Below are 24,159 nucleotides of genomic sequence, written 5' to 3'. Positions count from 1 at the left end.
CCCTTACTGAAAGTTTGTAAGGCTATTTGGTGGAATTCAGAACAATATTGAAGGCAGTGAATCTAGTTCCCTCTGGCTTCTCCTTCCTTTCCTTTGTATGCACATGCCTGCTTGTTGCCTCTGATTTCAGCTTGGCTTATGGCTGTGTGCACCCTCTTGCAGAGCCTGGGGAAGAGTGTGCATGCTTGCTCTCTCCAGGATAGTGCATGAGTGATGTGGTCATGCTGGTGCATGAGGAGAGTGCAATTACTGTCAATGACACTGGTGCTACCAAATAGAGTAATGGTGGTGGTTCTTACCTAATTGTTCCTGTTTGCTTATGAACTGTGAAAGTAGAAACTTTTGTGTAGTTAAAGTGAGAATTTCACTATGTAAAAATATAATCTCATGCATTTGACAGTGTCCCTTTAAATTCTACATGCTATTATGTATAGCTGCCAAACCTATATATATTGATGCTGAGTGATACAGCGAGTGGTGCACTGACACACTGGAGGGAAGGGATACTATCTGGAGGGGCCTTGACAGGCTTTGAGGAGTGGGCCCATGTGAACCTCATGAAGTTCAACAAGGCCAAGTGCAAGGTCCTCCACCTGGGCCAGGGCAATCCCCACTATCAATACAGATTGGAGGATGAATGGATTGAGAGCAGCCCTGCAGAGAAGGACTTGAGTATACCAAGGGATGAAAAGTCAGATGTGAGGTAGCAAAGTGCACCTGTGGCTCAGAAAGTCAGTTGTGGCCTGTGACACATGGACCTGTTGGAGTGAGTCCTGAGGAGGCCACAAATATAATCAGAGGGCTGGAGGATCTCTCCTAGGAGGAAAGGCTGGGAGAGTTGGTCTTGTTCAGCCTGAGGAGGCCTTACTGTGTCCTTTTAGTACTTAAAGGAGGCATATAACAAAGACAAAGACTTACTGCCAGGATCTTTAGTGACAGGACATGGGGTAATGAAGTGGCTTGGCAGCAGAAGGCAAATAAAAGTTACCATAGTTAAAACAATACCAGGTAAGGCATAAACCATATCAACATCTCTGTAACTACAGCTCAGGAGCCGTATCTGGCAGGAATCAGAAATGATTTTTTTCTTTTAACACAGACCTTAATGAAACAGTGTTAACCTGACCAGTGTGCTTATACGTAACTGTAGGTATAGATACAGAACTGTTTAGCACACCTATGTGTGTTTGTTGCTTTGGGCCTTAAAAAGTGATCCCAAAGGCTGCAGAAAAGGGTAAACTGAAAGCCATTGAAAAAGTGGTTCCCAAGGGAGATAGAAAGGAGGGTGGAAGTGAGGAGAATAAACATGCATTTGGGATCTGATCATATTTTGAAAATAAAGAGAAGTGTCATGAGTGCTGAAAACCTGTTCCTAATTCTTGACTGTATGTCTAAGAACAGGAAGATACTTTGTGAAGCCCAGAAAATTGGCAGTACCTTACTTATGGGGTGTTATTTCATTTTTTATTTTAATGTCTGTTCTCTCTTTCTCTGGTAGAGGAATCTAGTCCAGTGAAAAAAGAAATCTAGTCAAATAAGAAACTACCCAATGGTAGATTTTCTCTTCTTTTGTCCTTAATTTGTGACTATATCCAGTTAGTTACTACCGATTAATCACACATAAAAAGCTCTGATGGGATTAGGTGTAGGGGAGGACTGTGTAGAGTCCAGAGAAAATGAACAAAATCATTTCAGTGCTGTGCATGGAACTGGTGCAACCTGAATTTTATTTTAGATTCTCTGTGGAGTTGATGTCAGGTTACTGGAACTCGGGTGTTCCAAAAGATAATTAAAATACCACCTTTTTCAATAAGCAAATTTGGAGATGGATGGGCATCAAAGCCTTAGCTGAATCTCATCTCATTTTGATATAAATTTGTATATCTTCATAATTTTCATTTTATGGTATAAAAAACCCAAAGAAAATGTAAAGGTGTTTTTATTCATGGTGCATACCTTGTTTCTAGTAAGATATGTTTTTCCTTGGCTTTATGATGTGTTAAAAAGCTGAAAATACTGTGTCAAACTCACTGAACTGGTTAATGCCTAGTCTTGTTAACAGTGATGGTGCTCATTCCTAGCTTGAGATCCAGTGTGTTGGCGGATCTTAAATTGGAAGTGGCCCTGGGTTTGGTTTAAATATTCTCTGATCAGCTTATTTAAAAGGAAGCTCAGTTGCCTTGTTAGCTTTGCCAGCTCTGCTCTCCTGTTTCTCTTCAGACTCTTGCAGCTCTTTTAAGTTGTAAATATTGTTTCAGAAATTATTGATGCTGGAGAATGAATTTTTATTTTTAAATTTTATTTGTTCTCAATCTTCCTGATTGAAAAATTCTGAGTCGTCAATCCTAAACCATTTGAAATGTTTAACAACTGGTACCCCTTGGAACTGAAAGTAATTCCTTTTGAATATCAGGGTTAAATAAATAAGAAATAAATTCCAGTAATTAAACGTCTGTAAAAAAAAAAAAAAAAAGTAAACCAAATTTCGACACTGAAGAATGTATTCTCCACATTTATGTGAGAAATCAAAAATCATTTGATTTTTCTTAAACAGAGGAAAGCAGTAGATCACGCATGGTAATATTAGTTGGTGATACTGTCAGGTGTTTCTAGGGTTATTAAAATGCGCATTTGGCTTTGACAAGCTGACAAAATTTAACAGCAACAGCCTGGTAAGTCTGGTGCACTTTCACTGTTCTCCTAAATTCATGGGCACTTTTACTATCAAGAAAGTGAAACCATGAGCTGTCAAAAATGGTGGAAAGTGGTTTTCAGAACTCCTCCATTAAGATTATTTCTTGCTTATGTGTAAACAGGCACATCTATTACACTTTGTATACTAACACTTGATGTTGCATAATACATTTGTAACCTGACAGTGTCCCTAAATTATCATGTCTGCTTGCTTTCATTTTCCAGCTGGGTTTTAATTTTGCATGCGTTTCAGTGAACTATAGTATGTATAGTAGTTGTTTCCTGGAAGCATTTTGGGGCTGCCTCTGCTACTGTTCTCCAAAATGAGCAAGGTCATGGAATTTGTTTTCCTTTTGTGAAGGTTTGTTAGCTAATGAATAAGAAATGCCGAAGTTATTCCACTTTATATATATGCATATGTGGTTTTGATTTTAATGTTGTTTGAGGAATAGTTGTAAGTATATAGGGATCCCTTCTTTTTAATGACAACCCGAACTCCAAAATTTAGAAGAACTAAGAGAACTAAGTATTTTGAGAAAAATTAATTTTAAACTCTGGATAGTTTGGCAAGGCAATTTGTAATGTGTAATGCTTGTCCTTAGTTTATCATAGGGGTCTCTGTGAAGCTGTTTTTTTGAAGTAATGCCAATAGAAAGTGGAAGTTGTGCATCTGCTCGCCAAGCAAAGCAGAAACGTAAATCACACAGTCTTTCAATCCGAAGAACCAACAGTTCCGAGCAAGAACGGGCAGGACTGCAAAGAGACATGTTGGAAGGGCAGGTAAGATAATACACTGCTGCTTGGGTAACTGCCATAACTTTTTTATGAGTGTTTTCTATGCAAAGAAATGAAATAGACTTAAGTAATGAAATACATCCAGTAAAGCTGCAGGAACAGCAGGCTTTCTTGCTTGTAAGTGCTGATTGTCTTTGGAGGCTATTGATGTGGACATTGGCAGTGTTTTGGGTTGTACAGACCTGTGGAGCTTTTTATCAGCCTTTGTGTATTACATGAATGATAAAACCATGAAGAAATGCAAAGAAACAGCCCATTTATTTTGCTGTGCATCTCTCCTCCAGTACTTTAAAGTTGAAGATTGATTCTTGATCTTGTAAGCTTGAATTTAGAATAGTAGTAGCCCACGAATATGAATAAACCAAAACATTTGTTATTAAGCCTCTGATAGGGAAGGTATTAGTGGGAGTGCTGTTCTGCATTCCTTTCCATAAAGGAAACAAATACTGCCCGTGTGACAGGGGCATGAACTACCTTAAATGTTTGTTTGTGTGGGTTTTGTGTGTGCGTGTGTTTTGTGGGGTGTGTGGGTTTTTTTAAATTTGATTCAAATAAAGGTGTGATCTTCTGTGTTAAACTTAAGGGAAAAAAACAGCAACCACAAACTTTTGTAGTTTTCTTAATCATGTCAATGTGTAGTGGACGCTGTCTGGAGGCACTTGGAGTGTTTCACCTAACAATATTGAGATTAACTGTAGGTAAGGCTCCTGTAAGAAGTGTTTGAAACAGTGCTGCCAGAGATAAGTAAAAATCAGTGTGAAAACTATTGTTAAATTAACTACACAATGATTAACTACACAATGTTAATGCAGGCCTGGCAAAAGTGATGCAAAACTTGATTTTCATCAGAGAGGTAGTTTGAAATATCAACAGTATTTGGCTAGGAGGAACCCTACTTTCTAGACTTTGCAGATGCTCTGAAGGGAAAACCTTGCGTTTTCTCAGTGTTGTGACTTATTTTAAATCTTTTTTTAACTTAATCTGTTGTTCAGTAGATTAGTAGTTTTAGTTTTCTGGGAACTAACAGAGCCCAAGTTGTTGTTTGTAGTCATCTAGAAGTTGGAGAATATAAGGACTCAGCTAGGAAACTTCATGTATTTGGGCTGTTAGTTACAGCCTTACTTCAGGAAAGGGATGATACGGCAGCTGAGAGGTTAAGGCATGCTCTTACTTCTTGTAGTAAACCAAAATTTTATACTGTTTTAGTATTTCTTATCAAACTCTAAGTGTCTTATATTGTATTATGCAAATGTTTTAAGTGTTTTATGTATCATCTTATTTAATTTTGCTGACCTTTAACCTTGCCAGTGGCAGATTCTAACAAGTACAGAGTATTAATGCCCTTTCACAGTGGAGCTGTAAACCACATGACATCTAGATAAGTACTTTTGCAGATACACAGATAACATTATTACATGGTATTTTAATAAGCTAATTTAACTAATGCCAACTTTAAAGAGAGTAAAGGAAGTGGATGTGTTTCACTATGCTGGTTACTTTAAGACAGGTTCAGATTTGCTTATGCTTTGAGGCTCTGAGAAGTAGATTGAAAACCTTTCCAACATCTCCTTTTCTGTTTTGAAAGTTGTAGGATAACTTAGTTTCCTTCATAACCTTCCTGTATGGAATTATTGGGTAACTGAATCAGAAAGAATTCTTCTAACTTCAGTGCTTTTTTTTTTTTTGTATATTATTCTTGTTTAATCTCTTTTGTTTCAAGCTGGTTTTAATCAGGATCTGTTCCACATTCTAGTTGACTGTAAATGTATGAACAAGAGTACTGTCTCAAGGGAGAGGTAGATGACGATGCAGAAAGGAATATCCTAGGGGTGCACAAGGAGCATAGTACCACTATTTCCAGCACAGTGCCACAGTTTAAAAGTATCTGTGAAACTGGTGTAAAACTGAATTGCGAACAAAGCAGACATGCTCTATGTCACAGCTATTAGTGGTTTCTCTTGCTCTGCTCTTCAAAATTGATGTTCAGAAATAACTTATAAAATCGGGAGCATGATAAGCTTTTCTAATTTTTTCTGAAGACAGCCATGTCAACTCTATGAACCAAAATGTGAGATTAAATTCTGGTTGCTTAGAGGCTGATTTGATTGAAGGTGCATGCTGCCCTCTGATGGACAGTATGCACACACTTCCTCCTGATTCAGTCAGTTTATAGGAACGGAGCCAATTTCTTTTGATTTGAGTTTGCTGAAACACTTAAGAACAAAACAAGCTATAATCAGCACTAAACTTGCTGATTGGATAATGAAGTTCACTCGAATTTGGGTGCTCTACTGGGCTAACATTTGTACTTCCATTCTAATAAAGTTTCTTCTGAAACATTAAACCTGAAATAGTGTTTTGTTCTGTGGCAGAAGCTGACTCAATTTTCTTGTTTTGCTCATTGGTGATGATTTCATGATTTTGAAATTGCAAACTTTTGCTTTAAAGAAAGTATATGTTGCGGATAGGCACGTTCCCTCTATATCTGACAGATGAACATTGATATATTGGTAATATGGTATACATGCTACCATATTAATTTCACTTTGAAACTGGGTAACTTTTTTCCTTGCATAGCGATTGCTCAGGTTTTGAATACAGCTGCATTATTTACAGGTTTTTGCAGTAATAAGACGTTGCATTTCTGAGTTGAATATAATGAGAACTTCGACTCCCAACAGAAATCAGTAGTTACTTGTTTTGCATATGACATGCATTTGTTTGGGGAAAATATGGTGATGATCTCTCTTTTATAGGCAGATGAATAAAATTTAATTAATATGCCAGCAGAAACTTGTGGTCAGGCTGTGCATTGAGCTCAGATCATATAAATCCTGTGTTAGTAGCTTTATTACATACTTGATTTTATGCCTTTGAATTGCTATGTTGATTATGCTGAAGAAAACAGCCCTCCTCTCTGAATTTGCTTTAAAATCCTTTGTTAGGAGGAGCTGCTTCAGTAATATCAGAGGGGGAAGGATGGGAAACTGCAGTTTTCTTTACAGTTACAGGTAGTGGCAAAAGTAGGCAGAAGTTAAAAATACTCTTAAAAGGTTAGTTTGTCCTAAGCTTTGGTAATAAGGTGCATTGTGATGACAACTTGGCTAACCTAATGCACATTCAACTTCTGCATTACTTTGTCAGCCAAAAGTATTATTTTCTGTTGAACTGGAAGCACCTTGACATTATATTGTAATTTTTTTCACTTTTTTTTTTTTTTTTTTTAATGTGTTGTACATGTATCTTGCTTTTATAATTTTTCAGTAGTTAAAGTAAAAAAGCCATACAGGAGATTTGAATTCTGTCCAGTTAAAGAGAGTATGTCAAATGAAAAATCTTATGATGCACAGAGCTTTTTGTTTCATATTCTGTACTAGTAGTAGTTTTAATTTCCCTCCTTGGTGGGAGATGGAGAGAACTATTAAAACCAGTTTAAGACTGAAGGGTAAATACATAAAATATATGTAAAGAAAAATATAAACCCCAGTATTTTGCATCCTAGGATTCAAAACTACCATCTTCCATCCGGAATACACTCCTTGAACTTTTTGGACAAATAGAGCGGGAGTTTGAAAACCTGTATATTGAAAATTTGGAATGTGAGTATTTTTTTTTTTTCAGCAACTTATGAATTGTTTGAATTTAGTATATAGTAATGCTAACTGAGATACTTACCTTGGATACTGTAGTGTAGTTAGTGTAGCCTTTCTGTGAGGAGCTTAAGAACGGTTTTGAACTTGTAGCCAAGATGAAGTTTATATTTTTTCAGAAACATCACTTTCTCAGCTATTTGATACAAGAAGTGAGAACTAATGTGTGTCATCAAGTGGCTGTCTCCTTGTCATTATAGGCTCTGGCATATACCATGTTAATCTGTCAGCTCTGTGCAGCCATCGAAAGCTGTGGCTTTGTTGTGTATTTACAAGCTTCATTTTAATGATGGAATATTATTAAATAAAATTGGAAAATGTCTTACTTGAAGTGTAAAATGTGGTGGGTTTGGATCATTCTTCTTAGTACATTGCATAACCAACACCTCAAGGGTGTCATGAATGTTGAAGTGGAGCACACAGATAAACATTCCAGGTATTATCTGCAAAAGATATTATTTGTTTAATGACAGTGCAGTTGTATGGTAATGTGATCAAAGGTGATGTCAGAGGATCCAAAGTAAGTAACACGGGGAGTCATATGGTAAAGCCTCTGCTCAGTTGTCCTTGCTGGATTTTGGAAGCTGTGTTTCATGGCTTCACTTTGCATTGTGGAAACTGTCTGATTTGGCTCCAAGTCAATTTCTTTTCCACACCTAATCTGTTCCCACAGTTAAACCAAACGCTCATGTTAAAAAAAATGCTCTTGCAGTCTTTTTGAAAATGTGCTGGGTTTTTATTCTCTTAAAACTTGAGGTTGCGTTGGTTAAAGGCTACATCAGCGCTACCTATTTTTTAGTGACAGTTTGCACAACTGAGTTCTCAGCCTCCTGCTGAAAAGTTGGCTGGTAGCAAGCTTCCCTCTTCGACCTTCAAAAATGTTTGTCAGAAAACAAGTGGTGAATTTGTCTGTATCTTCCATTGCATGATTATTTTCCTCCCATTCAATTTCTGTTTCTTCATCTTCTTTCACCTCTCAGTTCTAGTCCACTCCTGGCCTTTGTGATCTCTTTCCCACCCCCCTGACAGTCTGTAAATTTTTCTCTTCTGATTCTCAGTTTGTTATTTTTTGTTCTTGGTCTAATTCCTACACTAGTGTTGTGTGTACTGTACAGAGAGAATCTCAGGTTTTTCCTCTCTGGCTTTTTCTATACTCCCTTTCATTTATATCAACTGATTCTAGTTCCTTCCTTTTCTTATCCCTTCAGCCCCAATCTTTTCAGGCAACTCATGTATCTGCCAGGCTTGTTTGTTTCAGTCATCTGTTACTACAAGCCTGTCTCTGTTTACTTCTTCCCATATTGTTTGTATTTTATAAAATATTGGGTTTATGTGACTAGGGGGACAGCAAAGAGAATCTTGCTTTGCGCATTTCAGGCACTAGGATGTGATACGGAAGTGTAAACTGACTTTTTTGGTGTGCAGAACTAAGACTTCAGTGAATTTCTCAGAAATGGCAGGAGTCAAACTCATGTGTCACATTCTCCCACATTTGAAAGCCTGGGAGTGAATGACTTCTTTAAGAAAGTCCCAAGAATTTGTTGAAAGACAGGCCTAGACTTGTCATCAAGAGCTGCTTGGTTAAAGCCTCTCAATAAGAATTCACCTGAGGAAAACACTTGAAAGAGTATCAGCCCAGATTTTCAGAAGAAACTATGCTACCAAAAATGTTCTTTATAAAATGAAGTTAAGCAACCTTAAACCGGCCCAGCCACTGGCAATCTTTTATGAGTACTTGATTTGTTTTAGCTAAGCCGTCACTCTGTCTTGTGTTGAAATGGTACTGGTGAGAGTTAGAAATAATTGATAGAAAAGTGTTTTCTTGTTACAAATACATGTTTTGTCCGATGTGCCATGAAAATATTTTGATCATATTTGGTGTTTCTAAAACAAGTGAACGTATAACGTGTTTGTCATTCTACATGTTTTTAGTGTATTTCAAAGTATATAAAATACACATTTGCTGCATTGCATTGGCTTACTGAAACTCCTAATAGTAGATAGGCATTCAGGAGAGAAACCTGTTTTGTGATTAATAAAATCTTTGTCAATGACATACTAATTCTGTGGCTATTTATGCAACTATTTATGATGTTGCAAGTTTTCTGTCTTGTGTTGGATTTAATTCAATACAGATGTGCCATGTATTTCGCAGAAGCAATTTTGTTACTCCTTAGCCACGTTTATTAGTAATTAAAACCTGCCAATATTTCCTTGGAATCTGGGTCAGGGTTGATGTCTGGAAAATTCAGCATGAGTCTTGGTTTATGTCTTGGTGAGACTTGCTTTTGTGAAGTCACAGTTGATCTTTTTTGCTGTCCTTAGCATAAAATTAGATTACTTACTAATGATAACAGTTGTCAAATAGTGTGTTAATGATGTTGCCAATAACACTCAATTTGTGGGATTAATACGAATTTTTTGCTTTTGTTAGTGCGTAGAGAGATTGATACACTGAATGAGCGTCTAGCAGCTGAAGGACAGACAATTGATGGAGCTGAACTGAGCAAAGGACAACTGAAAGCAAAAGGTAGGAGAACCACAAAGAATCCCAAGCCAGTATTTTTTAATTAATTTTATTTGTACTTTGGCCAAAACTTTAAATTTTATTGAAAGGAATTAATACCATTTACTTACACAAAAAAGCTAATGCTGTGTTTGAAATATCTTCCTTTGAATTTATCTGTCTCAACAGCCAGTCATAGTACCAGTCAGCTTTCTCAGAAATTAAAGACAACTTACAAGGCATCTACTAGCAAGGTATGAGACAAATTAAATCTCTACTCATCAGTGTGTACTCATGAGACTAACATGGCTGTCTTTAAGTTATAAATTGAAGTTTCTTTTAGCTGAGTAGTGCTGTTCTTGGAGTAAATCTGCCTCTTGAGGAACAATATGTTTATCTTGGATTTATCAATTACCCATTACTTCAAGCACACCATATGACATTTTACACTAATTGCTCACCTGATTTTAAGTATGAGTGTTGGAGGGGAGAGGGTGTGCTAATGTGTGCATGTGGGATTACTTTTTTTTTGGAAAGAGAGCTAAAAAATTCAGTTTCAAGAGAGAAATAAAGAACTTAGTAGGTAGCAAATTCAAGAATAAGCATTTGGGTATTGCAGTTGAAATGGAGATTTAAGTAGGCATCTGTATGTGTACTGTTACAGGTTGTGGGTGGTTGGGTTTTTAATTATTTTTTAGCTGTGAGTCTAAAATGGTTTGTTTCTTTCACATTGCAAGCCTTGCAAGTTAGTTAACTAGTTATCTTGGATTTTTTTTTTTGCTTGGTCACTTAGCACAGTAAGCCATTCTGATGTTTTTCATTTTGCTCATCTGCATGTCTGATACGTTTTTCCTTTTTCTTTCCCCTTCTTCAGTTTTCAAAGAGTGTTAACCTGCTGCTCTTTTTACCCTATGTCAGGCTCATTTTGTGATACATTAATAAGGGTAAATGAAATGTGAGGAAACAATAATGGGATCTGGCATGTGTAGGAAGCTCTGTGGTGACTGGTGTTGCAGGCTAATGTGTGGTTATGGAATGACTGCAGATGTCTTGGAATATACCATCTGTTAAGTAGTCTGAAAGTTTAAGAGTAAAGATTAATATGGTGAAATAGATTTAAGTTACTGTGTTTTATTTGGTCTCCTTTTTGTTTTATTGTTTTTCAAACTTTCTTTTTTATTCTTGCCAATTTGATTCATAGAGGTATATCTCTTGCTTTAGAGCTTATGACTTACAACTTCTTTAATGAGGCCACTTGAGCAGGGACAACATGATGTCAGTAAGGACGTAAAATGTTAGTACACCTGCTATGTAGTTATGAATTAGAAGTGTTAAAGCTGCAACCTTTTGCCTCTTGACCCACAAAGACATTATAGCCAGAAGTCAGAAAAGTCTATAACTAAGTTTTGAATGAACAAAGTTTCTATCTGTATCTTGACTGGATGCAGTTAGAGTTCCATGATACCCTATCTGGGAAAATGACATTTGAAGAGTTTTAAGAGTTCAACAGCTTTGAAATTCTTGTGTCTATATTTTTTATGAGCATTGGGTGAACAGTACTGTTCACCAGAAATGGGTTGTGTTCCAAACCCAGTGGGGTAGTGGATTGCAACTTCTCTTTTCAGCCCATCCTTATCTACTCTTACTCTATGTCTAATTTAAAACTTGTCAGAAGTCACTTTTAAAATTTTTGTCCTTTTTCACTATAGTAAATGAGAAAAGAGTTATGTTTTACAAACCAATTGTATTGTGTAATTGCACATAGTTACATTTTTCTGATTGCCAACATATAGTTTAGGTTTGTTCTGAAAAGAGCTTTCAATATTTGCTTGTTCTATTGAGAAAAGGTGATTCTTGACTGCTTTAATATTGGTAAAACATGCTCAGACTAAAGCAATCTGTTCATTTTCTTGGAGAAAATGCTGTGGTAAAAATGCTAAATTCATGTCCTTCATAGAAAATTCTCACACCTGGATACTTTTCATCCCTTAGCTGAATTAGGAGTCTGAATATTAAGTTGGCAAAAATCATCTCAGAAAATGATGCTTTTAGCAGCAGGGGTTATTGATCAGTGCTCAAATCCTGAAGAAACAGAGTAGATTAAGTGCTTGGTACTCTAAAAATAAGGTTTTGTGTACATTAACGGACAAGATTCTGTAATTTAACTGTAGTTGTTTGTAGATGCAGGAATCTGCATCTGCAGTACAGAGGCCTCTTTTTATCAAGTTGCATGTTATTGAAGTATTTCCTTTCCTGTCATGGAAAATTGTTAATGTATGGTTAAGAAATCGGGAAGTAATCCAAGCACTGTCTGGTTTATCCAGTTACTGGTATGTGAAGTGAGGAACAGCAAAAAAGAAAACAGGTACTCCAAAAGGAGTTTTACAGCCTTGCCATTAAATGATCAGTGAAACCATTGTCCAGCAGTTTTAGAAAATCTGTGCTTGTTGATGAGTACAAGATAGTTTCTCCTAAAAAAATTTTGCATGAGGGTTTGACTCAACATTAGAAAGACAGAACACAAGCATAGTTCAAGTGTGAGATTGAAAGCTGAAAAGCTTCCACTTTGGAATTTGAGCTGAGCACTATATTAAGTCCTTAACTGTTTACATAATTCTGCTGTTCCACTTCTCATACATGACTCCATTGAGTTTAAGGACTGTATTCAATGTGAAAGTTGCATCTGTAGGATTGTACTCTAAGCCTTTGAAACTCTGCGGTACGTCTGTACTAATAACCTTTACCATTAACCCATTTTCTTTTCAATGCATCCTTAATGATTGGTCCTTCTGCTGCTGTGCAGCCCTAATGCATATTAGCTGTTAATTTGGAATTCAGATAGGGCATTATCATTTCAACACTGGAAAGTTGACATGCTTAGGATTTGGAATGCTCTTGCAGATATTCTTGAACTTTTAAAAACCTTTTTGGAAGTAATTTGCTTTAATGGTATGCTTAAGACCTTCTCTTTTGATACCAAAACTGAATGGGATTTTAACCTTAGTTTATTTTATCTGAAATGTAGACTTAATTAATTTTATAATTTTTATTAAGCTTTAGATAAGTCTTAATGTGATTTCTGTTGAAGCATTAAAAGGTTTTGACTTAACTGGTCAAATAGATACCTGCCCATAATTGCATGCAGAGGAGAACACTGATAAATTGAAGTTGTCTCTTTGTTTTGGTTTTAATAAAGCTTTACAGTTAGTCTTTCTCAAAGAACAGTTATGAGCTTTGAGACTTGTGGGCTAAAAATAGGGTAGTTTTAAAGTAGTTTTGCTTTTTGAAGTTACCTTTCACCATTCTTGATTTGTTGTCTCTGGAAGTGTTCCAGCAAGACAAGTTATTTGTTTGTTTGTCTGTTGTTTTAATATTGCATTCCCCTTTACCTGAAAATGTAGAATTTCTGCAAATCGGTTTCTTTCTGTAGATACTGAGTGTTTTCAGCCTTTCTATACTATAGTGCCTTGTAGTTTTACAGATTTAGCTAGACTTTTTTTTGTTTCATGTGATATTACTTACGCACATACAAATTTGGATTTAATGACTCTTCTCTGTTCTCCCCTAATAGCATTGGCTTTGAGGGAATGCGCTTATCAAATGTTTAGATGAGTTTGACATATCTTTAAGAAAAAAACCAAACTGTATTACACAAATAAACTGGCATCTGATGCTCTCAGGTTAATGTCCGATTTGGTTAGTTTTGTGCAGTTTTGAAGAAAAAAGTGTTTTTAAGTGGGAATGTTTCAGGATTTTACTGGAATTACGTAATAAGTACATTTTTACGAAGACATTACACTAGATAATGTGGTCCATCTCTAAGTTATCAGATGTACTGGTTTGGGAATAAGCAAGGAAGGTTTTAAGGGGTTTTGTGTTTTGGTGGAGGTTTTAAAATTTTTAAAATTATCTTTCAATTTTTCTTTTCTAAAATTATAATTATTTACCCAAATTGAATGGGAAGTGCACATTGCATTTGTGTAAGTTATTACTCTAGGGAGGTTGCGATATTGTAGTACAGAATATTTTATCTTGCATTCTGTAAAAAGGGGGGTGTTATGAAGAAAAAACAAAAGAGAAAAAAAATTAAAAATAAATAGGTATGTTTGCATCCAAGCTCACTTTCCTACCATCAAATGTCAAATTTTTGACAGTAGTAAACTGTCTACTGTCAGTAGGACACTGAAGAATTATTATGAAAAAGAGTATCTTTTTGTGTTTGTGAGCTAGTGACTTAATCTTGAGTCAATGTAGAAAAATATGTTGATCTTTCTGCTATTTCAGATTGTATCCAGTTTTAAAACTACAACATCAAGGGCAATCTGTCAACTGGTAAAGGAATATATTGGCCACAGGGATGGTATTTGGGATGTCAGTGTTGCGAAAACTCAACCGGTGGTGTTGGGAACTGCATCTGCTGGTAAAGTTTTATGTTACTTGAATCTTTAGAAAATTCTGTTTTAGTCCCTAAGCTGTATCAAATATAGATCAGAAGCATTCTTGAATACTGAAACTCCGTACTGGAAGAGTAAATTTAAAGAAATTAAGTAGCTGAAAAATTCTAAAATTAGAGTTTCCTTGAAGTGCATTTAACCTTTAGAAGGTTCAGGCATCTTTGTTAATCTTTCTAAAGTATGTGCCAGTTCACTTCCCTGAAGGTCAGCTCCAGCCTGTTGGATGGTGCAGTGGGTGAGTTGGGGAACTGAACAGACTTTCTATCATAGTATTGTTTAGCCTTTGTTTTACATATGCTGTAGACTTAGTTGTCCTTTTCATGTTCTTGTATTATTATATACATCTGGCTTTTGCCTAAGGATGTAGGTGCAGCTAAAAATCCTAATTTTCAGTTCTTATTAACTTTACTACATTCCTTCTTTCCCACTTGAGAGGGTACATGAGGGTAATGAATAATTCGCTAGATCTATTAGGATCCAAAAATCTTTCTAGAGGTTTTGTGTGGTTTTGTAAAATTACTAGGGAAATAAACCATAACCAGTTAGAACTGGTCAGTTTGAAGTGACAGTCTTTTGAAACTGGAACAGAATCTGAACACTTACTGGACATAAATATTACTGACCCAAAACCTCTGCTTCATAAACTGACCTGTTAATAATTTTTATGTGTCCACATTTTGTCTTTGTGTGGGACATCCAGTTTAACTTGGAAACAGTAACTTTCAATTCAGCATTAAGGTTCTTCCCAGTTACAAATATTTATTAATTAATTGTTTTTGGATAAAGGAGTGGCATTTGGAGTGAATTCCTTTTTAAGTAAGTTTTCATTGTGCTCTGCAGTGACTTATGCAGTGACAGTATCAACCCTAACTATTCTGTGATTCTATGACTTCTACGCAGAAAGTAAATAGTCTGTGTGTAGAATTCTTTTTTGTAATGACTGCCTGACTTTATCACTGAATGATTTGTGTTCTTTCTGAATCTCTTGATGCACAGTTTGAAACATTATACATAAGTATATAACCAAGTTAGCAAATATATCAAAAGTAGAATTTGCCTTTGAATACTTACTGCAAATTAATCCAACTGGGGCAGCACCTTTACTTTTTTTGGGGAATTGTGTATTAATTCCTAATGATAGGAAGCTTGTATTTTTCATATATAAGACTGTAATAAAGTGGATTTGTTCTGTCCTACATTTGAAATCTATTTCATATGTTATGCTCTACATTTGAAGATAACTTTGTTGTATGTTTTTCACTTTTAACTGATTAATTTGTAACAATATTTACAGCTGCTTTTTAATCTTTCTAGATCACACTGCTTTGCTGTGGAGCATAGAAACAGGGAAGTGCCTTGTCAAGTATGTAGGGCATGTTGGATCAGGTAAGATGAGGGCATGTTGTGAAAACTGGAAATGGAGTGTAGGAGGGGGAAATGTGTTTTAGACAACTACAAAAATGTTTATCACGGTTTCACTTGCAGGTTTGCCAACACCATTAACAAATCAGCTGTGAAGTTCCACTAATCTTCATACAGAGCATGTTTTCTAATGTGATTCTTGGAGAGGCGTATTAAGACAGTTCTGTAAATGCTAAATGAATAAACAGGTCCATGTTAAGAAGTTCACAGGCACAGTTATGACACTCAGAAGTTAAATGTCAGAACTCATTGAGGTCTCATGCATATGCAGAGCAAGAGAAGCTTATATCATCAGGAATTAGCTGATTTGCAGGGTCTATGTTGTATTTGGTATACAAAATACAGATGCTGGGTGAACATCTATTTGCGCTTCTCTGTTTAATACATGATCCTGTATATTAATTTGTTGCATAATACTAAAATCTTGTTTTGAAGGCACTTAACTGACACAGGCATTTGTTTGTCTCTATACTGGTATGAATATTACAGAAGTTGTGCTTTTAAACCCCTCCTTGGGTGGAGAGGAGCACTGCAGTGAAAGTTTTTTATGTTTGTCTTCAATTTTGATGTCAAATTTGGCAAGCACCTCATTAGCCCACTTCTATTTCATAAGGAGTTAAAGTATAGGATTTTATAGACCAGCAGTGAAGACGTTTGAGCATTCTGAGTGATTGTTTGAGTTGAGTGTTCACTAGGTGGTCCATAATGCACCCAGTGGTATGTTTGGTTAAGTAACTCAGCTAGCACATCACATGAACTCTGTGGCAAAAATACAAATAGAACTAAGTTCTCCAGAGAGTAGTCAGCTACTTCAACCATGAGTTCTACTTTTCTGCTATATGAGTTCTACTTTTTCCTGCTATATGACTTCTAGTTCCTACAACACAAAGATAGTAATAGATAGATGCATAGAAGCACCCCATAACGCTTCAGTTTCTTCAGATACCTCAGGTTGTTTGCTGCATGGAGGGGGTGCCTTTATCCTCCATAAAGTCACGTTTAAAAAACTCAAATCACTTGGATTTTGATGCTGATAGTTTGGTATTTTGTAATTGCTATTTGGCTAACCATGAAAATAATAAAAGCTGGTTTAAAACAATGTTTTGATTACATGTGGTTGCAGGACTGAAATCTGATTTGTATTATTTGCATTAGGTTTTTAGGCATTTGTTCTTGCAATCTTAAGTAATAATCAGAAAGTTGATGGTCATATACAGCAATTTTTTGGTCTGTTAGAAATAGTTATGAATACTTAAATTCTCTTTATGGAAGTCCAAAGCATTATTTCCTGTCAGCTTACACACGATTATTTGAATGTGGCTTGTTTATCCTCTATAACATGCAATGCTTGTAATAGATTCAGGAAATAACTTCCTAGAAAGTATGTATTGTATAATCAACTGTAGCTTCTTTCCTTGATACTACTTAGGTTTATGTACTCAGAATACCATTGTGCTTTATCTCACCTAAGAGTTTGCTATACTACAAAAAATTACTTCAAAGACTTCTTGTTTTTTTTCTTTTTTCAATGCTTTTGATGCTGAAACATTGCAAAATAATTATTTTCGTATACTTACTTAAAACTTTTTTTTTTTCCCCACAGTAAATTCCGTAAAGTTTCATCCAACTGAGCAAGTGGCTCTTACAGGTATGTGAAGTTTATTCATATGCTGTGTGTTAATCACGATGGAAATATACATGTAATTCACTAGCATCTTTTGGGTTGTAGCCCCTCTTCCTACTGTTTTGTCAGTGTCCTTGCTGACTGAATTGTTTTTATATTTCAAGACATAAAAAATCAGAGCTAGATCTTTCCATCGGTGGCTGCTGTATCGTATTTTGTGTTTACCTGCTCCAAAACAGACACTTAGAATCATATGTCAGCTGAACGTTTGCAGATCCATGAGACCTGATGGGATTCATCCCAGAGTTCTGAAGGAGCTAGTGAATGTTATAGCAGGACCCCTCTTGATCCTCTACCAAAGGTCTTAGGAGTCTGGGGAGGCCCCTGCTGACTGGAAGCCAGCCAGTGGTATTACAGTTTACTGGAAGGGTGTGAGGGAGGACACAGGGGACTACAGAGCTGTTAGTCCAACCTAAGTTCCTGGAAAAGTTATGGAGAAGATTACCCTGGGTACTGTTGAAAGGCATTTAAAGAATAATGCAGTCATCAGGTACAGTCAGCATGGGTTCACAAAAGGAAAGTCCTCTTTAAGTAATTTGATGTCCTTCTATGATAGAGTTATCCACCAAGTGGATGAAGGGAAGATGGTGGATGCTGGACTTTAGTCAGGCTTTTGATACTGTTCCTCACAGCATCCTTCTGAACAAGTTGTTCAGCTGTGGGATGAGCAGGTTCATGGTGTGCTGGGTGAGGAACTGGCTGAAGGAAACTCTCTTATTTATTCTCTCTCTTTTTTTATTTTAACCTCTCTACCCCCTGTGCAGCATCTGGAGACCAGACCGCTCACATCTGGAGATACTTAATACAGTTGCCTACACCTCAGCCAACTGCAGACTGCAATGTAAGCAATCAAGTTGCTGCAACGGAACTAATTGCACAGCAATTTCATCAGATACGGGTTTTATGATAAGGCTGAATGTCAGATTTATACATAATTAAAAAGTACATGATTTCAGGATTGCAAAAAGTGGGATTTTAAGGTTTTAGTTTAATAGATTTCAGCTTTTCTTTCAAAAACAGACTCACTCCATGTTTTCGAAGATCTGTGGTGCAGAATAGGATATGCAGCTACAAGTAATTTACTTTTTGTTCAAGATAGTAAATGTGTAAGTACATGAACTGTCAAGTTAACATTTTTTGATATAATTCAAATCATAAATAATAATTAAATAATAATTAAGATTCTTGTAGCTTAACTTACTGAGGCAGTTGTATTAGCTATAGTTGCTTTGAATTGAAAACTGATGGTAAAGACGTCATTTTGACATTTATTTAATTTACTGATTTCTAATTGACTCTTGCCAGCACTCATCACACTGTCTGATATTGTCATCTCCAGGCTTTTATTTAGTCAGTACTTAAATTTTGTAGACAAAAAAGTCAAATGCTTTTTTGACTTAAAAGCACCCTTACTAAATTGTGAAGACAAATATGGTTTATAGCAGGAGCTTCACAGCAAGCCAAGCAGGGGCAAGAGATGGCTGGGTAATACGAGGTAGATTTCTGAATGCAAAATGTTTGCTTCAGTTTATTTGATTTGATATTTCTACTTTGAAAGAGCAGTATCAGTGTTACCTTTTTTTACATCCAGGTATGGTGAAAGAAAAGTGTATTTGTCTTGCATAGGCAAAATAGGGTTCAGAGAGTGATGCTGCATGGTTAGCAAAAGAATTTATTTTCATTCAGTTTACATCAGCACTGCATGATGACTGTGTATTGACAAGCGGACAAATATTGATGTCATGATTTTGATTCTAATGGATAAAAATACAGCTGTAAATGATTGTCTTCCCAGAGACTAAAATAGTCAATGCCCTATTGAATGCTTCTTACCCTTAAATATTGAAAGGAAAAAAAGCCCCTTGATAAATGTGCCCCAGTGAAACTCAAGCATGATAGAGTAAGGACTTACCAGATAATAAAGGGGATAGATACTCAGAGCTAAACAGTTCAGAAACTGTATTTAACTCACTTGTTCCTCCCACTAAGATTTTGAAAATGAGTACCTCAATAGGCTAGATTCTATAGAATTAAGTTACCCATATTGGCATTAAGGGAATTGGGAAGCATTTACATTGTAAAATGTAACTTAGAGACATTCTTTCCCTTTTATTCTAAATCTCTCTTTTTCTTTTTTTCTTTTTTTTTTTTTTTCCTCTTGCATTTTATAGCAAATGTCTGGAGAGGATGAAGTTGAGTTCTCAGATAAAGATGAACCTGATGGAGATGGAGATGTTTCTAGTGATTGTCCCACTGTCAGAGCCCCATTAACTTCACTGAAAAGCCACCAAGGAGTGGTCATAGCAGCCGACTGGCTCGTTGGGGGGAAGCAAGCTGTGACAGCATCGTGGGATAGGACAGCAAATCTGTATGATGTAGAGACTTCTGAGCTTGTCCATTCCCTTACAGGTATTTGTTCCCTTACAGGTATTTGTTCACTTACAAAAAAGATAGATTGGTGATTTGATTCACTTTTATATGTGGGATTATTTGTAGATACCAAAACATTGGGACAAGTTGTTTATCTGGAGTACAAAGTTGTTTATCTGGAGTACAATGTGAATGTATACAAGACTTACAATGTTGCTCAATCAGAAAATGGTTAGATTTGGAAAGGAGCTTAAGATCATCTAGTTCCAAACCCCTGCTATGGGCAGGGATACCTCATGCTAGACCATGTCACCCAAGACTCTGACCAGCCTGACCTTGAATGCTGCCAGGGATGGAGCTTCTTTGGGCAGCCTGTTCCAGTGTCTCACTACCCTCACAGTAAAGAACTTCATTGTAGCTATCCTGAACTTCCCCTGTTTAGGTTTGAACCCATTTCCCCTTGTCCTATAGCTAAAGTCCCTCATGAAGAGCCCCTCTCCAGCATCCTTGTAGGCCCCTTTCAAATATGTTGTAATGGTTTCTGAAATTCTGAACTTGTAAATGCTCTAAGCATGAATTTGTGTTCCTTTAAACTTGTGATATAACTTATGAAGGTAGTTGGTTTTAAACTAAATGTAGCGAGATTTTAGTTCTTGCAAAATGCTTTTGCTGTGTTTATGGTGTATTAAGTAGCAATGACCTAGTGCTACTTAATAATAAAAATGTGTGATTCACCCGGGGAGTTACAGACCAGTCAGTCTCACCTCTGTGCCTGCCAAAATCTTGGAGCAGATTCTCCTGGAAGGCATGCTAAGGCACGTGAAAAACAACAAGGTGCTTGGTGACAGCCAGCATGGCTTCATTAAGGGGAAATCCTGCCTGACAAATTTGGTGGCCTTCTTTGACGGGGCTACGGAACTGATGGACAGGGGTAGAGCAGTTGATGTCATCTACCTGGACTTGTGCAAAGCGTGGACTTGGACACTGAACCACATGACATCCTTGTCTCCAAATTGGAGAGACATCAATTTGGTGGGTGGACCACTCGATGGATAAAGAACTGGCTGGATGGCCACATGCAAGGAGTTGTGGTCAATGGCTCAATGTCCGGCTGGAGACCGGTAACAAGTGGTGTCCCTCAGGGATCAGTGTTGGGACCGGTCTTGTTCATCATCTTCGTCGGTGACATGGACAGTGGGATTGAGTGCGCCCTCAGCAAGTTTGTTGATAACACCAAGCTGTGTGGTTCGGTTGATATGCTGGAGGGAAGGAATGCCATCCAGAGGGACCTTGACACGCTTGTGAGGTGGGCTGATGCCAACCTTATGAAGTTTAACCATGCCAAGTGCAAGGTCCTACACCTGGGTCAGAGCAATCCCAGGCACAGCTACAGGTTGGGCAAAGAAGAGATTCAGAGCAGCCCTGTGGAGAAGGACTTGGGGGTGTTGGTCGATGAGAAAATGAACATGAGCCGGCTTCAGTGTGCGCTTGCAGCCCAGAAAGCCAACTGTATCCTGGGCTGCATCAAAAGGAGCGTGACCAGCAGGTTGAAGGAGGTGATCCTGCCCCTCTACTCTGCTCTTTTGAGACCTCACTTGGAGTATTGTGTACAGTTCTGGTGTCCTCAACATAAAAAGGACAAGGAACTGTTGGAACAAGTCCAGAGGAGGGCCACAAGGATATCAAGGGACTGGAGCACCTCCCGTATGAAGACAGGCTGAGGAAGTTGAGGCTGTTCAGCCTGGAGAAGAGAAGGCTGCATGGAGACCTTGTAGCAGCCTTCCAGTATCTGAAGGGGGCCTGTAAGGTTGCTGGGGATGGATTATTCATCAGGGAATGTAGTGACAGGACAAGGGGTAACAGGTTAAAACTTGAATGGGGGAAGTTTAGATTGGATACAAGGAAGAAATTCTTTACTGAGAGGGTGGTGAGGCACTGGAATGGGTTGCCCAGGGAGATTGTGAATGCTCCATCCTTGGCGGTGTTCAAGGCCAGGTTGGACAGAGCCCTGGGACATGGTTTAGTGTGATGTGTCCCTACCCATGGCAGGAGGGGTTGGAACTAGATGATCTTAAGGTCCTTTCCAACCCTAACTATTCTATGATTCTATGAAATGAATACTATTGTGGGTGGTTTTTTTTTTTTTCCCTTTTGCTTTTAAATACAACTCCAAACTTTTACAGTTGAAGTAACATGAAAGTTCAGAATGATTATTATTATTCCTTTCTCTTTGGGGAGAAAAAAGAAAAAATTGTTAGCATTTCATTCTAAGTATGCATGGAAATGAAAATTCTTATTTTCATTACCTTACATGTTCTCATCTGCGATTGTAGGGCACGACCAAGAGCTAACACATTGTTGTACACATCCCACCCAACGTCTTGTGGTGACATCATCACGCGATACAACCTTCCGTCTGTGGGATTTCAGAGATCCTTCTATCCATTCTGTGAATGTCTTTCAGGGCCACACAGAGTAAGTGACAGTTCCTTCATGGGTTTTTACAATTTCCTAAAGTATAAATGTATTCTTCAGTTGCTAATCTGAACAGATTCCTGTGCTGTTTCTGAGGCACTAAGCTCATTCCCCTGCTTTATGAGACTGATTTTCACAGAAACCTCTAACTGTGCCCTGTCAGGTGTAACACAGCAGTGCTTAATTTCAAAAGCAGCAGCCAGAGCTTTTGGTGCGATATTGCTGATATGGTAAGTCTAGATAAAACTCTTTTCAATTACAGCCAGTTTAAGGAATCGGCCAGTATAATGGAATAGACCTTAAGCAACCTCTTCGGTCATTGTTGCTCCAGCTTTTAATTGCCTTCATGTTTGTATTTGTCTTGTTATTGTCTGTTTCCGTTTTGTTACCAGAATGGGCGAGTGTTTGGTATTGTCATAGGCTTTTTCCACCAAATACACTCTAACTTACAAGAGTCTCAAAACTGCTTTCACTCTGGTGGCTAGGGCTGTGCAGCTCCTAGTTGCTTGAGGGAATGGCTGCTACGGAAGATAGTACTTCTCTGGGGAACACAGCGCCGAGGCAGTGGTTTGGTAATTTGCAGTCAAGACATACTTTGAGGAATTTTATTTTTGGTCCATTATTGTACTGCCTGTTGGCAAAATGTTTCTGAGTTTTTAATCAATGCTATAATAATCTTCTGTTAGAAGAGACTGTTTTATCTGTTGTCTAGAACGCACATACTCCTAAGACATTTTTTGGCTTTCATGCATGTCTCTTTGAATAATTTGACAAGTTTTTAATATTTTGATAGGTTCTTGGAATCAGTTCTGTAAATTGGATGTTACAGTCATTAGCACTGATGATTTAAAGCCCTCAACTCGTAAGTTTTAACAGCCTCTTGTTAAGTACTTCCTGGTGAATGGCTGGCTGGAGCTCAGAGAGCTGCTATTTTTTTTTCACCTGTGTATTTCACCAGATCAAATCCTAATGTGTTAATTAGATGCCCGACATCTCAATCACAAGACCACACATAGTGTTTATCATGTTGTAGCTCCCAGAATCTTATTCCACCCCAGTACTCCTCCTTGCAGAGGATCCAAACTGTTACTGAATCCCTTCAGTGCGTGGCCTGGAGGCTTAGCCCCTTACCCTCGCGCCCTCTTTGACGCTGCCGGGCCCTGGCTCCTCTCTGGAGCGACGTCCGGCTCCGCCGGGGGCAAGCGCTGCCCCGGGCAGCACAACTACAGCAGCCCGAGGAGGCAGGCCGCCTTTAACGTTGGTTCCCGGTCGCGGCGGCCCGACACCGCCGGCGGGGCAACCGCACCAGCAGGTGGCGCCGTCGTCCTGCCGTCGTGCGTGGCCCCGCGGCAAACCGCGCCAAGAGAAGTGGGGCGGGGGGAAAGGTGCCTTCTGCTTACTGAAGCTGTGCTTCAGGGTTGGAATTGCCCTCGCGAGTGATTTCCCATTTAGGAAATGCGAGGGACGGGATGGAGGCTTTAAGCGTGCTCGGCAGTGATAGGAGTTGTTCCCTGCAGTGCTGATGTGTTGAGCGACTGAGTAATCCTGCTATGTACAGAGTATGACTTCATCAAGTTAATGACATCCGAAAATGCAAAGCAGTTGCTGTGTACTATAAAGTGGTGTTCTGTCAAACTGTGTGTATGTGTAGCAGTTGCGAAAGATTGTTTGTATTTTAAGTAAGTTGATATGTGTATTTTAGGATATCTGTGTTGGTATTTGTATTTTAAGTAAGTTGATATAGGTGAGAATTCACCTATTTTTTTGGTGTTCTGAGCTTGGTTTATTAAAAGCAGAGTATTTCTTATAGTCTGCTACTGTGACAGTCCAAGAAAATAAATTCTTCTTCAGTAAGGCCAGAATTTATTGGGATCAACATATCTGTCTCAAGCTTCTTGTATTGATGCCTGGTTTAAATTAGGAGGTAATCTTAGTATGATTGTTGTTCTGAAGATAATGATTTCAACTTGGCCATTGATAAATTCTGTAAGTTGCACATCCTGGTGTTTAGTTAACCTCCCTGTTAAACTTTTTGTGCCTTTCTAGTTTGAGTTTGTCTGGCTTCAGTTTCCAGCTGCTGGATTTTAACTTGAAGAGCTTTGTTTCCTG

General features: G+C 37.7%; 1 protein-coding gene across 1 annotated transcript in view; it reads left to right on the top strand.

Annotated features, from left to right (window-relative positions):
- The window catches only part of WDR37 (WD repeat domain 37), a 49,238-nt gene that overhangs the window by 11,657 nt on the left and 13,422 nt on the right, over positions 1-24,159 (top strand). Inside the window, exons 2-11 of the mRNA XM_080639651.1 lie at positions 3,297-3,474; positions 6,992-7,088; positions 9,574-9,669; positions 9,835-9,899; positions 13,930-14,065; positions 15,414-15,485; positions 17,125-17,169; positions 17,970-18,046; positions 19,377-19,614; positions 21,909-22,050. Of these exons, the coding sequence (XP_080495777.1) occupies positions 3,337-3,474; positions 6,992-7,088; positions 9,574-9,669; positions 9,835-9,899; positions 13,930-14,065; positions 15,414-15,485; positions 17,125-17,169; positions 17,970-18,046; positions 19,377-19,614; positions 21,909-22,050 (1,106 nt within the window). The 5' untranslated portion in view covers positions 3,297-3,336. The remainder of the gene's footprint in view (positions 1-3,296; positions 3,475-6,991; positions 7,089-9,573; positions 9,670-9,834; positions 9,900-13,929; positions 14,066-15,413; positions 15,486-17,124; positions 17,170-17,969; positions 18,047-19,376; positions 19,615-21,908; positions 22,051-24,159) is intronic.

This window comes from Psittacula echo (assembly GCF_963264785.1).
Source record: "Psittacula echo genome assembly, chromosome: 2".
NCBI classification, from domain to species: Eukaryota; Metazoa; Chordata; class Aves; order Psittaciformes; family Psittacidae; genus Psittacula; species Psittacula echo.
Note: the sequence above shows the minus strand (reverse complement) of the source record. Positions and strands in the feature narration are given on the sequence as shown.